The sequence below is a fragment of the Bos indicus x Bos taurus genome, chromosome 10 (genome assembly GCF_003369695.1).
Source record: "Bos indicus x Bos taurus breed Angus x Brahman F1 hybrid chromosome 10, Bos_hybrid_MaternalHap_v2.0, whole genome shotgun sequence".
Taxonomy (NCBI): Eukaryota; Metazoa; Chordata; class Mammalia; order Artiodactyla; family Bovidae; genus Bos; species Bos indicus x Bos taurus.
This window is the reverse complement of record NC_040085.1, coordinates 13,750,164-13,766,725: the sequence shown is the minus strand read 5'-3', so window position 1 is coordinate 13,766,725 and position 16,562 is coordinate 13,750,164. Positions and strand designations below refer to the sequence as shown.

Sequence of the window (16,562 nt, the reverse complement as noted above, 5' to 3'; positions counted from 1 at the left end):
GTTTAGGGCTTCAGTGTATGGATTTTGGAGAGACAAATATTCAGTTCATAAGAGTCGGAAATGAAGGAACTTAATAATAATGATTCTCTCCCCACTCCACCTCCTATGTATTTCTGTATGGCCCAGAGCACTTTCTTAGCCAGTTTAATTTCTTGAACAACCCTGAGAAGTGAGGGCAGATATATAGCTTTATTGTAGTTGAGGGGTGGTGGGTGGTGAGAACAGATGCTAGCCATCTCTGAGACTAGGTGGTTCCATGTCACTCCCCTTCCCCCTCCCCCCAGAGTAGGGGAGCTGGTGTCACCCTTATCAACCAAGACTGTGAAAGGTTAGTGAGTCCAAGGTCATGGAGCTACTGAGTTTACCTAAGCAGGTACTGAAGAGACATAAGTGGAATATTCCCTTGGAGCTGCATCTGGGGCGCTGGTCCTCAGGAGCTGCCTGCCCTGCCTGGTCTCTAGTACCCACCTCTCCTTACACAGGGATATGTCAGCTTAGTCAGGCAACGGCATGCTGACAACCCTGGGGCTGGGATATGGGTCCCACTGGGGCTAGGCTGCTGGGCACACAGCTCTGTCTATGGTATTACACTGTGTGCCAGGCTTCCAGGATGAAACACCTGAGGTCCAGCTTGCAGTGTGGATCGGGCCACATCACTTGGTCACTTTGGGTTTGAATTGTAGGGCTTCCCTGGTGGCTCAGATGGTTAAGAATCTTCTTACAATGCAGGAGACCTGAGTTCAATCCCCTGACTCAGGAATATCCGCTGGAGAATGGAATGGCAACCCACTCCAGTATTCTTGCCGGGGAAATCCCATGGACAGAGGAGTCTGGGGGGCTACAGTCCATGGGGTCACAAAGAGTCATACACAACTGAGCAACTAACATTTTCACTTTATTTACAAAATGGAGTTACTGAAAACCACCCTTTCTGCCCTGGACCAGTCTAAGAATTTTCAGGTAGCCCTGGGTTCCAATCTGCCTCTTCTGTTGCCACCATGACTGAGGGCAAGTCCCTTTACTTCTCTGAGCCTGGGTGTAAATGGGTTAACATCTTCAGCAAAGTGTTGTTGTGAGTTTGAAAGAGATGATGAATGAGGGACTGGGTGCCTCCCGGCAGGTACAGTGTTACTGTCCCTCTGTCCCAGGGATGTAAGGGGTGATGGGACAAGCTAGAGCTGCCATGGTTCATGAAACTGTCCAAGGTCTGTTTCGTCTTTTCAGCTGGTACATCCAGAGTCATGCTACTAAGGGGGCCACAGGTGGGCACAACCCAGGGGGTGATGGACAAGACGTATTCATCTTCGGTTTTTCCAGACCAAGACCCAGGCTAAGCCCACATTTCAGAAGGGGAAACTAAGAGGCTTCCCTGGTAGCTCAGTGGTAAAGAATCCACCTGCCAATGCAGTAGACACAGGTTTGATCCCTGGTCTGGAAAGATACCACATGCTGTGGAGCCACTAAGGCCATGCACCGCAACTCTATGAGCCTGTGCTCTAGAGCCTGGGAGCCACAACCACTGAGCCTGTGCACTGTAGCTACTGAAGCCCGTGCACCTGGAGCCTGCGCTCCGCAACAAGAGAAGCCACTGCAGCAAGAAGCCCGAGTGCCACAACTGGAGAGGAGCCCCCGCTCATCACAACTGGAGAGAAAAGCCCACACAGCAACAAAGACCCACCACAGCCGAAAAGAATAATAATTTTTTTAAAAAAAGAAAGCAAAACTAAGGTCTCAAGTATCAGAATATCCTACCACCAGCTACGGGGCTGTTACTAAAAGACCACTAGCCAGGGGTTGAAATATCTAGAGTCTGTTTCTTGAGGTCTCAGTTTCCCCCATCTGAAATGGACTTGAACTAGCTCTCTGTGGCATTTGACAAGTCTCCAGTTTTTGCCCAAAGCCCCTCTCCAGGAAGGCTGTCTACCTGGGAGTCACATGGAGGGACCAGAACTCTGGGTGGGGCACCCCCAAAGTCTCCCAGGCCAGAGGCAAGGTCAGAACTTCCAGAAGCTTCCCTCTAGACTTCCTTCCACCTCTGTCCCCTCACCATCCTGTCTCCAGGATGACCCCTGCTGAAACTGGGCCAAGAGGCAGCTCTGGGAGGAGGGGATGGGGCAGGGGTGCTGGAATGTGCCCCTCGGGCCTGCCCAGCCACACTTCAGCCCCTCACTTTGGAGCCACAGGAATAGAGATGGATGGGTGGCCATCCACCTGGGGATGGCCTGGGGCCCCTCTGGGGGCTAGGTGGGCTGGCGTTGAGGCTGACGTGGGCTGGGGTTGAAGCTGCTGTATTTTATTAAACTGTACAGGAAAGTATTACTTCTCATACATATTAACTCATCAGAAGGATTAATTATTAACAACTTATCAATTAATAATGGTTTGCAATTTATTGAATACTTCCATACCTAGTACTAAGCACTTTATATGTATAATTTAATCTTTTTGACAACCCACTCAAAGTTAAGAAGTTATATTGCATTTTCCAGATGAGGCAAAAAGGATCAGAGAGGTTCAGGGACTTTCTCAAGGTCACACAGCTAGGAAGCGGGCAGGAGTGGGGTCTGGGATCAAGGACTGTGGGAACTTGGAGCCTGTGTGTCGATATGGCTCCCCCTCAGTTCCGTGGCTGCCTTAGGCAGAGCCCGCTTTCCCTGGGGTCTATCGAGAGACCAGTGACGGATTTAGGGAAATACCATTCGCCTGGCCTGACCACGCACGGTGGTCCCCTGGGAAGCCTCTGGCGGGCTGGCTCTTCTGCGTGTTGGCCTCACAGCCCATGCAAGCTGAGGAAGCAGTTTCTCTGCCCACTTTGGGTCTCATGGACCCCGCAGGCCCTCCCTTCATGTGTCTGGCCTGGGCGGCTGGACGCCCCATGGGAGGTACTCGGCATCCATGCGGATCCCAGATGGCATCCCTCTGGGGCCCCACTGCCTGCAGGCTGCTTCTCCCAGTGTCTGGCCTGATGCCTTCTCTCCTCGTCACGGCTGAGGCATGCACCAAGCTGGGCGCACCGCCCCATGTGTGCAGAGCAGCGGGGGGCTGCAAACAGCTGCGGGATCTGCCAGGTCTGGGACCAGGCCAGCCCCCCCACCCACTGCCCAGTGGGCCACTCTCTCCCCTCTGCCCGCAGATCTTTCACATGACCTACGACCTGGCGAGTGCTGTGGTGCGCATCGTCAACCTCATTGGCATGATGCTGCTGCTCTGCCACTGGGACGGCTGTCTGCAGTTCCTGGTGCCCATGCTGCAGGACTTCCCCGACGACTGCTGGGTGTCCATCAACAATATGGTGGTGAGCACCGGCCCGGCTGTGGGGGGGACTGAGGACAGTGCCCCGGCCAGAGCAGACCCCGTGTGGGGCCCTTGAGTCGTGGCATGCAGGACCTTCCACCGAGTGCTGGTTAGGGCGGCGCCCCCGCCTCCCTGCTGCTGCTGCTGCCACCTTAGAGCCTCCACCAAGCTTCCCCAGGGCCCCAACAGCACCAGGGAGACTAAGACCTGATCTCCCTCAGATTATACCAGGTGCGAGAAGGCCGGGCTGGCGGCTCCTGCCCTCTTACACGTCTGCTCCCAGGGGCAGAACAACCTTTAACAGCCTAGGAAAGAGAAGCCGGGGAGGGGCGCTGTGGGCAGCCCACACAGACCCCAGATCTCATGTGGCTGCCGCTTTCTGCTCCAGCAGCAGCCCAGGGCTGCCTTTCTGCCTCCTTGCCCCTTCTCACCCCCCTCCTTTCCCTGCCCCATAGACGCACACTCTGGTCACGCGTGGGGGTCCTGAGCAGAGAAGGCCGGTTAGATGGAGCCTGATCTCCCTCCCCCTCCAACCCTGTGGGTGGGTGAGAAGAGCCATGGGGCAGGGTCCCCCAGCCTCCCAGGGACAGGGTGAGCTCCAGGCAGGATGGAGGATCCCCTGGACCTGTGAGCCTTTCTCTGGCTCTGGGAACCCTCGCCTCCTCCTCTCAATCCGTTAGTTTGGTTTGGTCTCTAGGGACCCCAGGGGTGGGAAAACTGGCTTTGAAAGAGGTGAAAGAGACCCTGAGGCATCTTTCAGCATTTTGTTGAGTTAAGTGTAAATGAATTGGCCAAATGGATCGAATTTCCGGGTCCCCAGAGGCTCAGCAGTAAGGCCGGAAGCCCTGGTTGGAGGCAAGTGGGGGCTGCCCCCCCCAACCCTGTCCCCCAGGCCGGGAGCCCAGGGCCCCTCCACCCCTGAAGATCATCAGCCCTGCAGACCTCCCACCCTTGTCTGAACTGAGAACCCCAAGACTAGCTCAGCTCTATCCAGGATGGTCAAAGTGACCTTGAACTTGGCAGCTCCTGTGCCTCCCTCCAGGTGCTGGAAACAATCTTGGTTACCTCTGTAGTGCTTAGGGCTCTGGGCAAGAGTCTGGGGGTCATGCGTGAGGGTTGATTTCCACATCAATGCTAATGCACCCGCCTTGTGGGCAGAGAGCACTGGGGAGGTGGGGTGTCACCACCTGGTGGCCCCCTCATTTGGGGCACTTAACTCTGCTCTGTGTGTGGGTGACAGGCCCACACAGGCACTAAATTTAGGAGGTGGCCCTTCCAAGCCCAGTGTTCCCACAGTGAGCCTTCCTTGAGACAGGGACTGGCTTTGCAGACAAAAATAGCCAGGAGCCTCGCTCCCTTTCTCTGTCCTCCCGCCCCCAGCATTGTGTGGGTTTCCGACCATCCACCTTTGGGGTAGGGGAGGGTAACAAGCGGCGCAGCCCTGGCTGGATGCAGGCTGGGTTCACACAGGAGGCACCTTAGCTCGGCAGCTCTTTAACTTTGCTCACCCAAAATGAGGACAGCGTTTTTGGCTCAGTCTGCCTGAGCTTGTCCCCCCAGGGGAAGCATATCTGGTTTTATAATTGAGGTCAGTGGGGAAATGGGCTTCACTTGGCAGTAGCTTGGTGGGAGGGATGGAGCTGCTTCAGCAAGTGCAGGACAGCGGGGTGGCCCAGCCGGGAGCCCTGGCTACTGGGGAGACTCCAGGCTGCCCCAGGGGCTGAGACGTCAGCCAGGGGCTAGGCTGAGCCCATTCCTTTGCTGGGACTCCCGGTCTGAGCCCTGCCCTCCCTGCCTTGCCAGAGAATGGCCTAGGTGAGGGATTCATTTGGTCACCCCGGGCTGCCGAGCCTCCTCGCTCCTCAACCAAGGTTTTCAGCTGACAGCAAGGTTGGGAGCCTGGGCCCCAGCTACTGGGAGTTAGGCTGGGGGAGGGGTGTGGCTTTTCTAGGTGCTGGAGAGAAGGGCCTGCCTCTCCTTGGCCTACCCCTTCCCCATCTGCCCACCTGTGCATCTGTCCACAGAACAACTCCTGGGGAAAGCAGTACTCCTACGCCCTCTTCAAGGCCATGAGCCATATGCTGTGCATCGGGTATGGCCGGCAGGCCCCGGTGGGCATGTCGGACGTCTGGCTCACCATGCTCAGCATGATTGTGGGTGCCACCTGCTACGCCATGTTCATCGGCCATGCCACCGCCCTCATCCAGTCCCTGGACTCCTCCCGGCGCCAGTACCAGGAGAAGGTAGGGCGGAACGCCGGGGTCCACCCTGGGCTCTCTTAGGAGAACCTGCCCATCGCTCCTTCCCACAGGGAGCACAGGCTGACAGGCACGGGGCTTCCATGGGTCCAGCCCGTTCTGATGGGGGCTCCCTGGGTGGGCGACAGAGTGGGGGACTCCTCTTAGGGGACGCTCAGCTCCCAGCCTTAAAACACCTCTAATGTCTTTTATCTGTACCCCCTTTCCTCCTGCTGTAATGGGGGCCTGTGTCTCTTGCCTGAGGACCCCTTTCCCACCTGGCCCCCTGTGCTGTGTCCACAGTCCCCTCAGGCCTCCTCCTCTCCAGGGCCCTCACACCAGCACTGACACTTGCCCCATCTCTCCCTTCTTAAAAATGTCTGTCCATCCACCATCATTCGGCTTCGGCTGCTATCTTTTCTGCTCTCTGCCTCTTTCTCATGGACAAATTCCTAAAACCAACCAATGCACCATGCAACCAACCCAACTTGCATTGTTTGCGGATGCTGAATCTGCCCTTCTCTCAGCCTGCTGAGTCTGAGGTCATCTGTGCCCTCTGTGTTGCTAAAGCCAGCGGGTCCTGTGGGGTCCTTGTCTTGCTTGGCCCCTGACAGTTATGACTCCCTGCTGGGCTTCGTACTTGTTTGCACAACCGCGTGCTCTCTGCTCGTTTCCCCACTCTCCTTGGCTGGCTCATCTTCTCAGTCATCCCACGCTGGGCGCCTGGTGGCGTGGGCCCAAATCTCTGCTTCTCTCTCTCCAGTTTTCTTAGGGGCTGCTGTCTTCCCACCCCACCCCATGTTCTGTGTCCATCTCACTGCAGTGGGACCCAAATAGTATAATCAGCCCCCAGCTCCTTCTTAAGCCCCACACTACTTGATGCCTCTTTGGACCTCACCCTCATCACGTCCAAGATGAGAACATTCTCCAGCCTTCTCCACTCCAACCTCCCCTCATGCCTGTCTTCTTAGTGGATACAGTAGTGCAGACGCCCAGGCCAGAATCCGGGAGCCATCTTTGGTGCCTGGTAGCGGCTGCCCTGTCATCAGCTCCTTCTCCTTCATCCCAGCTGGCTCCCGCCTGGGTCACGGCACTTGGAAGAACCTTAGGGAACATCACCTCCTTCTTGTCATTGCTCTGTCACAGCACTGTGTCCCCACCTCTTTGAAGCGCTAGTACATCCTATTTCTGATGGTTCCTGGGGTACAGGGACTTCCCTTACATCCCCCTGTGGGAACATCTGTTTCTTGCCTAATTGTGCCTCCTATCCCAGCTATGCACCTGAGGATCCCCACTCTCCACCCACAATCCAGGGGTGGCTGGAGCGGCACCCACCCATCACCCCGAGGGGCCAGGGGCAGGAGCGTTTCTTAGTTGGTTAAGTCCTGGGCACTTAGGTTCACAATCTTTTGTCCCTAAACCTTTACTTAACATCCCTTCTCTACCCAGTCCCTCCCTCCAGCTGGTAGGCCTAGCTGGAGTTGCTCTTTAAGCAAAGACTCAGCCTCACCGGAGCCCATGGTTGGACACATGCCCCACCTGATGCGTCAGGCATCCTGCCTTCAGTCTCCAACCCCTCCAAACCTCTAATGCAGCCCATTCCGCTGCCTCTGCCAGTTTGTTACAACTGCTGGGAAACAGCTCCTTCTAGAGTCTGTGAGCGAGGCCGCGCTGGTCCACAGTGTGACATAGAGGAGACTGACCTTTAGAGGAATCATTGTATTGAACATGGTGAAGACTGGGTGCTCTAGTGCCCCTCCTCTACCCCAAGTGGCTGGGAGTCAGGGCCACATCCACGCTGAGGCCCTCACTCTCAAAGGTCAGCCAAAAAGGCCCACGGGAGCCATGCTGGCTCTAGTCACCAGCAGCCAAGACAGCGTGGTGCCAGCTGGGGCAGTCAGACTGGCTGGCTAGGAGGTGACACGCTCTCTCTCCTGGCACTCAGTACAAGCAGGTGGAGCAGTACATGTCCTTCCACAAGCTCCCGCCCGACACCCGCCAGCGCATCCATGACTACTACGAGCACCGCTACCAGGGCAAGATGTTCGACGAGGAGAGCATCCTGGGCGAGCTGAGCGAGCCACTGCGGGAGGTGAGCTTGGTGGCTCGGGAGGGGAACCAGGCCTTCCTGCTGGGCGGTTCCCCTCACCTCCGCCTCCCTTTCTCAATTCACCCCATCTTGGGAGCAGGAGATCATCAACTTTAACTGCAGAAAGCTGGTGGCCTCCATGCCACTGTTTGCCAACGCGGATCCCAACTTTGTGACCTCCATGCTGACCAAGCTGCGCTTCGAGGTCTTCCAGCCTGGGGACTACATCATCCGCGAAGGCACCATTGGCAAGAAGATGTACTTCATTCAGCACGGGGTGGTCAGCGTGCTCACCAAGGGCAACAAGGAGACCAAGCTGGCAGATGGCTCTTATTTTGGAGGTGAAGCAGCTAAGGGGTCCTGGGGGGACAGGGGAATGGGTTGGGGAGTCACCAAGAATGACATCACAGACCCTCACGCCACTGCCTGGGAGTGGGTGTCTGTGAGGCTGGCGCATGCTATCTGACTCTTTTCAACCCATGGACTGTAGCCTGACAGGCTCCTCTGTCCATGATGGGATTTCCCAGGCAAGAAAACTGGAGTGGGTTGCCCTTTCCTCATACAGGGGTGGTTCCAGCGATGGGAGTTAGTCTGGTACCCATTTGGTTGCAGGCTGGCATCCGAAGGGGTCACAGCCTGGGGACGGGGCCTTGTGAGCCTGTCAAGCTTCTGTCCCAGACCGCAGGGCCCAGGTCAGGGTGGGACGGGGTGGTGGTGGGGTTCTGTGGAATCTGCTGGGAGGCCACTGACTCCTGATATCCTGGCAGAAATCTGCCTGCTGACGCGGGGCCGACGCACAGCTAGCGTGAGGGCTGACACCTACTGCCGCCTCTACTCGCTGAGCGTGGACAACTTCAATGAGGTGCTGGAGGAGTACCCCATGATGCGGCGGGCCTTCGAGACGGTGGCGCTGGACCGCCTGGACCGCATCGGTGAGCTGCCTGCCGGGAGGGAGGTGGCGGCGGGGCGGGGGCGGGGGCGGGGTACAGGCTTCTGTCTGCTCCCACCCCGGCCTAAGTGCCTGATCTTGTTCGGTGGTCCAGGCAAGAAAAACTCCATCCTCCTCCACAAAGTCCAGCACGACCTCAACTCAGGCGTCTTCAACTACCAGGAAAACGAGATCATCCAGCAGATCGTGCAGCACGACAGGGAGATGGCGCACTGCGCGCATCGCGTCCAGGCCGCCGCCTCCGCCACGCCGACCCCCACGCCGGTCATCTGGACCCCGCTGATCCAGGCGCCGCTGCAGGCCGCCGCCGCCACCACCTCCGTGGCCATCGCCCTCACTCACCACCCGCGCCTGCCGGCTGCCATCTTCCGGCCTCCCCCGGGGTCCGGGCTCGGCGGCCTCGGGGCCGGGCAGACGCCCCGGCACCTGAAGCGGCTGCAGTCTCTGATCCCATCGGCGCTGGGCTCCGCCTCGCCCGCCAGCAGCCCGTCCCAGGTGGACACGCCGTCTTCCTCCTCCTTTCACATCCAACAACTGGCTGGATTCTCCGCGCCGGCCGGTCTGAGCCCGCTCCTCCCCTCGTCCAGCTCCTCCCCGCCGCCAGGGGTCGGCGGCTCCTCCCCAGCGCCCACGCCTTCCACCGCCGCCGCCGCCGCCACCGCCGGGTTCGGCCACTTCCACAAGGCGCTGGGGGGCTCCCTGTCCTCGTCCGACTCGCCCCTGCTCACCCCGCTGCAGCCGGGCGCCCGCTCCCCGCAGGCCAGCCAGCCGCCGCCCCCGCTGCCGGGGGCCCGGGGAGGCCTGGGACTCGCGGAGCCCTTCCTGCCGCCCCCGCCGTCGGCCAGGTCCCCGTCGTCCAGCCCCGGGCAGCTGGGCCAGCCTCCCGGGGAGCTGTCCCCCGGGCTGGCCGCCGGCCCGCCGAGTACGCCAGAGACACCCCCGCGGCAGCCTGAGCGGCTGTCCTTGGTGGCAGGGGCCTCAGGGGGGGCTTCTCCTGTCGCCTTCACCCCCCGAGGAGGGCCCAGCCCTCCTGGCCACAGCCCGGGCCCTCCAAGAACTTTCCCAAGTGCCCCGCCCCGGGCCTCTGGCTCCCACGGATCCCTGCTCCTGCCCCCTGCATCCAGCCCCCCGCCGCCCCAGGTCCCCCAGCGCCGGGGCACGCCGCCCCTCACCCCTGGTCGCCTGACCCAGGACCTCAAGCTCATCTCAGCCTCTCAGCCGGCCCTCCCCCAGGACGGGGCGCAGACTCTCCGCAGAGCCTCCCCGCACTCCTCTGGGGAGTCGGTGGCAGCCTTCCCGCTCTTTCCCAGAGGCGGGGGCGGCAGCGGGGGCAGCGGGGGCCTCGGTCTCCCCGGGAGGCCCTATGGTGCCGTCCCTGGCCAGCACGTCACTCTGCCTCGGAAGACATCCTCAGGTTCTTTGCCACCCCCTCTTTCTTTATTTGGGGCAAGAGCCACTTCTTCTGGGGGGCCCCCTCTGACTGCTGCTCCCCAGAGGGAACCTGGGGCCAGGTCTGAGCCGGTGCGCTCCAAACTGCCGTCCAACCTATGAGCTGCGTCCCCTCCCTCCTCCTCTCCTCTATTTTTTCTTTTTCTCCCTTCTTTTTTCCTTCAGGTTTAACTGTGATTAGGAGATATACCAATAATAATAATTATCATTAAAAAAATCCACACCAGAAAAACAAAAGACAGCAGAAAATAACCAGGTATTCTTAGAGCTATAGATTTTTGGTCACTTGCTTTTATAGACTATTTTAATACTCAGCACTAGAGGGAGGGAGGGGGGAGGGGAGCAGGCAGGGCCCAAGTATAAAAGCCAGAGGAAGGCAGGTGGGGTCTCTGGGGCTTGGCAGGGGTGGGGATGACCCATGTTTGGGGTTCCTAGCGCAGACCGGTCATTGTATTCATTTTAGGGCAGTAGCCACCACTAGGCCCTTAGCTGTGAACCTGGAGCCCCACTCTGCTGGGAGTCATCTCCGTTCCTCCAGGAAGGGCTGCCCATGAGTTTGTTCCTAGGGAGCCTCAGTTGCCTGAGTCCTGGGGACAAATGGGTCAGGGTCCTGAGAGTCTTGCATTTTTTTCTACTGCAAATTTAGCAAGATGTATATGTATATGTATGTAAGATGTGTATATGTATAGCTATGTAGCGCTCTGTAGAGCCATGTAGATAGCCACTCACACATGTGCACATGTGTGTGCAATCTAGTTTAACCCCATGTTGCCAGGACACCCAGGTCACCTTCCATCCAGTAACCTGCTTTGGCCCGCAGGCTGGGCACCACAGGGCCTGGGGGAAGTATCTTCTCCAGTCCTCAGGGAAGAAGACCCCAGGGCCTCTCGGCAGGCCTCCTCTCTCCCCATCTCTGGTCTCAAATTCAGCCCCAGCCCGACCTCCCCTCATGGAAGCGGAAAATTCCAGGCCGTGCCTCTCCTACCCTGCAGGGCCTCAAGCACATCCCATCACCTCTGCGGCCCTCAGTTTTCCCATCTGTAGAATGGGAGGGGAGGGAAGCTTCTATTTATTGAGTCTGCTCTGTGCCAAGCACTGGTTTAGCACTTTACACATATTAACTGCTTCAATTTTACAAATTGAAGGAGGTGTAGCTACTTTGATTCTTCCCATTTCACAGACGAGGAAACCGAGTATTAATCATTGTTCCAGAATCGGATAATTACAAGTGGCAGAGCTGGGACTGATCTGAGATTGTAATCTAGGCCTATCTTAGGCTAAAGCTGATGTTCCTTTCATTAGAAAATTGTGTTGACAGGAGCTGAATTTGACACCCATTCAGGGTATAGAGGGAAGAAACCACATTTTGGAGGTAATCAGACCTGGATTTCAATCCCAGACCTACCACTTCTTAGCTTTCTGAGCTTTCTTAGCTCATCTGAGCTTTCTGTTAACCGTCTGTAAAATGGGAGTACTCGTGGTACACCTCACAAGGACCTATGAGGACCAGATGAGAACTGTAGCACACGTGACATGCCCAGCCCAGCACCTGGCACATAGCATAGGAGGTGCTCAATAAATCATGTTTCTTCTGCTCCTCATGTGCCCAGCACCTTGCCCCAGTGAGCTATGGTGAGATCCCGAGGAGCTTTGGCTGCTGCTCCAGGACTTACAATCTCAGGACACAGGAGGTAGCTGGAATTTTCTAAGGGTCTAAGGAAGGTGTGTGGCCAGGGGTGGGCTTGAGTCAGGCCTCCAGGTGTGGGAAAGTTAGAGGGAGGGAAGGAGGGGGCAAGGAGTCAGATGGTGTGCACAGTGGGGAAATGACTGAGGTGGATGTGGAGTTGTGGAGTCAGGGGGTTTGGGAAGAGATCTAGAAGCTGTGGTCAGAAGGAAGCCTTGTGTGATAGGCTAAGGGAACTGACTTGGATTCTGAAGGCAACCAGGAGCCAGAAGCAGGTCCAAAGTGGAGGCCATTGTGCAAACAGCTCAGAGCCACGGTTAGCGGTACCTCCACTGCCTAAAGCGGGAGAAGAGGTTCGGCTGCCAAGGCCTGAATAATAAGAGGGGCTGATGTTGCCTTGTCCATCTGAAACACTCCTCCACATTCTTAAGCCAGAATGTTGGCGAGATCAGGCTTTGTCCTGGGATGTGGACAAAATTTCTCTATAGATGGGTCACGGGGTGTGAGGCAATAATCCAGGAAAGAAAAGGGGGAAGGATCCTGGGGTCTTCAGAAGAGCCACCTAGCCTTGGTCTCTACTGGGCAGAAGAAGGCCCCCTGAGTTTTCAGAGCTGCACATAGCAGCACCTTCTATGAGTGCTGCTCATAGAAGTTTGGCACCTGCCTATGCCCCACAAGGAGGGCAGGACTGGATCCAAACTCGGCCTAGACCTGGAGGTGGCAGGGGGTGGGGAGGGGATAGGGATAGTGGGGGTGCAGGGCCATGAGTAGTGAGGACCCTCCTAGCCACCAGGACTTGGTCTCACCACCCTCCACACACATACAGAGACACAGATACACACGCAGTTTATGAAAGCTCTGACTCAGCCCAGCCACTCCAGAGAGTGGGAAAGCCAGGTCTGGTCAGTGGACCCTTCCATCCCCCATCTCTCACAAGCAATTTTCAAATCTTCCACTTTTAAAACAGAAAACGGTAAATGCACCGAGTTGTATATTTTATTTAAATAAAAAAATTCCAGCAGATGCTGCCTTCTTCTAGGGGCAAGGGATGGGGGGTGCAGCGTGGATTCTGAAGCCTCAGGAGCCTGGCCGTGGAGGGCAGTGGGACACTGTCCCTAGAGCAAGGTGTGCTTGTACGCACAAGACTGTGCCCCCAAGATCAGGGGGCGGGGAGCAGAGCTGTGAGAGAGTGTGAGGTCTGGCTATGGACAGAAGTGTGCACTGTTGGTGGGCTGGTGAGAGAGAAATCGTGTGTCCTTGGCTAGTGTAGGCATGAGACCCTGACTGAGGTCCTTCCCACCCCAGCTGTGGGGGCTGTCCTGGGCCTCCTTGGTGCTGCCTGGAGAAGGATAGTGTGCACATGAACTCCAGTGAGATCCTGAAGAGGGAGATGCCATCTCAGCCTGATCAGATGGGTCACAAAATGTTACCAGGCTGGGAGGAGGGTGTCATGGCCAGGGCAGAAGGTTGCATGTTAGAGTAGCCAAGGAGGCAACACAGCTGCTGGGTTCTTGCGGGAGTTGGGGAACCAGAGAGGCCTCACTGTAAGGAGGTGTGACATGGCACTCCCGACTGTGGGTGCTGGAGGGGGTGCCTGACTCCAGACCCTCTGAGAAGACCCTCAGGGCTGCTTCCTCCACCCCTTGCTGAAGAGGGTCCCAAGGGCCCTCAGAGTTGTACCTTGTGGTGTAGGAGAGAGGCAGCGATCTGAGTCTGGAAAGCAAATTCCCCAGGGCCACATGGTGGTGGCGGAGGATTGCCGTGTTGCCCGCACTCCAGAGGGGAAAGTCCTCAGAAAAGGGCAGGGAATCCGTTCCCATCCCCATCAGTGATCGCCTAGTAGATGTTGTTGCCATGGTAACTGGCCTGGGAGTCCCGTTGCTAAGCAGGCAGCTGCAGCAGGCCCTGCATCCCCATGACAACTGCCCCCTGCGGCCCAGGAGGCCACGGGTCCTCAGGGACCCACCAGGAGGGCAGGGCAAAATGCAGGCCTGGCATCTGGGGCTATGGGGAGGCCTTTGCAGACAGCCAGCCACTGGGGGGTGGGACGAATTAGCTACACACCCAGCCAACTTGCAAGGGGTAGATCCAGGCTACTTGCCTCCACTCAGCCCCTCAAGGATCCACCACAGGCTTGCACTGGGCCTTGCTCCTCCACTGAGGGCTGGAGCAATACCAATCACTATCTTCTCTGTTCCCTGACTACAAAAGGACACTTAGTAAGCACCCACTGTGTGCTGGGCACTTGGTGCTTTCCTGTTCTCTCATTCCATCCTCAAAAATACCCTAAGGGAGGGCCTCAATACAGTAAGCCCAGGGGCTCAAAGAGGGAACCTGCCTAGACCAGTTGGCTGGAATGTGAAGGAGCCAGGGTGTGCACCTGGGGTCTGGAGACTCAAACCTGATCACTCCCATTGGTGGCACGTACCAAGGGCTGAGTGCCAGGAGCAGTCTGTAGAAAGGTAGGGGTGCACAGTCTGTAGAAAATTTTTAAAACCGCATATAAATGACTAAATGTGGTTTGCTTTCTCTTACCTTTCACCATCTCCAGCTAGCAGCAATTCTGAACAGTCAGTAATGATACACTTCTCCCCACCAGGGCAGTCAGCCGGCCCCTCCTCGAAATGCCACTGAACCCCCTGCTTCGACTCCAGCGGACACCTGCCGGGCTTACAGCTGCCAGTTGCCCAAAGACACTCTCTGCCCTAGTGGGGTTAAACCAGACTGGGAGTTTTTTTAAACAAACATTTTAAAAATTGAATAAAATCCCTCCTTGACTCCGAGTCTCTTCCCAGCTGCCGCTCCTCATCTGTCAGCCAAACTTCTTGAGAGCTGTCTGGATGCCCCACCCTCATTTCCCTTCCTCTGAGTCACTTCCTCCTCCACAGCGATCTGGTGCTGCCGCTTCTGCACAGAATGCGGTGGACGAGGTCCTCCCTGGCCCCCTGGTAAACCTAAGGCGGATCTCCGCAGGTTTTGTCCTGCTGCCCAGCCCACCCCAGCTTTTAGGACCTGCTTTCCTCTCACTGCTCTTTCTGTTCAAAGAAAGAGCTCTTCTTTCTCCTGAGGCTCAGTGCTTTGGGCCCTTGGCCATGACCCCACCGTCTTCTCTCTGCCCACCTGCTTCCTGGAAGCCTCACCCGTACTCATGGCTTTCCCCTCAATTCAACCCCCCCCCCCAACATGGCTCCTCATCGTTTTCTGGTCAACCGTGGTCCTTTTATTCTTTCTTGAGTTCGCAGTTTCCAGTGCATCCAGTGGAGAAGGCAATGGCACCCCACTCCAGTACTCTTGCCTGGAAAATCCCCTGGACGGAGGAGCCTGGTAGGCTGCAGTCCATGGGGTCTCGAAGAGTCGGACACGACTTCACTTTCACGTTTCACTTTCATGCATTGGAGAAGGAAATGGCAACCTACTCCAGTGTTCTTGCCTGGAGAATCCCAGGGACGGGGGAGCCTGGTGGGCTGCCGTCTATGGGGTCGCACAGAGTCGGACACGACTGAAGCAACTTAGCAGCAGCAGCCGCAGCAGCAGTGCATCCAGAGTGAGTCTTCTCCAATCCCGGCCCTCCCCCTGATGTGGCATTTTCAATTTTCTCTCGAGGGTGGAATATTTCATAACACAGAGCAGAAGATATAACCATAACAAATACTTAATATTAAAAATGTGATAAGTAGCCATACACCAATCATTTGGTTTTAAAAATAGAATGTAAGGCATACCTTTGGAAGCATCTGCTGGTCCCCAACTGTATCCTTGTCTCGCTCTCCAAGATAAACCACTCAGATGAACTTTAGTCATCCCATTGCTACTCATGATACTTTTTTTACTGCAAAAATAAAATGTCTCTAAACAGTGTGCTCAGTTGTGTACCAAGACGGAAGTGTGGGGACTGGAAGTAGTTGTCTTTGTGGGGAGGAGGGTTTCATCAATAATATTGTTCAGAATCGCTGATGCATAAGGATAAGCAGCAGCAGATTGAGTCTGTTTTTATTATTGCTTAAAATTTCTTTACAAATATCTCACCTTTTCATTGCCTGCACCAGGAGTGGACCATACCGCTTCCACTTACATACACCACTGAATGTATCTGTAAAATTTTGAACTTTATATAAGTGGCACCCTGCTGTATGTATTCTTTAGTAATTTGCTTTTTTTTTTCCATTCAGTATTGTAATTTTGAGATCTTGTTGATGCCCCGAGCATAGTTCACTCACCTTCACCACTGTATAGCGTTCCAGTATCTGAATATGTCACCATAGACATATGTGTTCTTCTGGAGACAGATATTTCAGTCATTTCCAGTTCTCTCTATTACCAACACTGTTGCTACAAATGTTCTTATTTGTGGCTCCTGATACAGATATGTCAAAGCATCTCTAGGCTCTGCATCTGGGAGAGGAAGAACTGAGTCATAGGGGGACTTAACCTTCACTTTACGAGATAATGCCAAGCGGTTTTAACTAGTTCTAACAATGTACACTCCCACCTGCAGGGTATGAGTTACTCTTAATCCACATTCTTGCTAATGATTGCAATCATCAGACTTTCTTATTTTTCCCAATCTAGTGACATCCAATTGTGTTTTAGTGTGCAAGTCCCTAATTACCCGTAAGGTTGGCATTTTTTTGAATATTCATTTGCCATTTGTTTCCTCTTCTGAGCAATATTTTTTCATGTATTTTTCCTGATTTCCTATTGTCTTTTGTTGAGTCATAAGAGTTTTACATACATACATATATTTGTTCATTGTATGTGTTATAAATATCTTCTTCCAGTATATGGCTTATATTTTCTTTCTTTCTTTTCTCAGTGTTCTTTGGTGAACAGAAATTTTACATTTTAATGAGATCAATATTA

General features: G+C 55.5%; 1 protein-coding gene across 1 annotated transcript in view; it reads left to right on the top strand.

The window, feature by feature from the left end:
* The window catches only part of HCN4 (hyperpolarization activated cyclic nucleotide gated potassium channel 4), a 44,199-nt gene extending 31,775 nt beyond the window's left edge, over nt 1-12,424 (top strand). The window contains exons 3-8 of the mRNA XM_027553168.1: nt 3,134-3,295; nt 5,319-5,537; nt 7,477-7,623; nt 7,721-7,961; nt 8,388-8,552; nt 8,664-12,424. Of these exons, the coding sequence (XP_027408969.1) occupies nt 3,134-3,295; nt 5,319-5,537; nt 7,477-7,623; nt 7,721-7,961; nt 8,388-8,552; nt 8,664-10,120 (2,391 nt within the window). The 3' untranslated portion in view covers nt 10,121-12,424. The remainder of the gene's footprint in view (nt 1-3,133; nt 3,296-5,318; nt 5,538-7,476; nt 7,624-7,720; nt 7,962-8,387; nt 8,553-8,663) is intronic.
* The last annotated feature ends 4,138 nt before the right edge of the window (nt 12,425-16,562 follow it).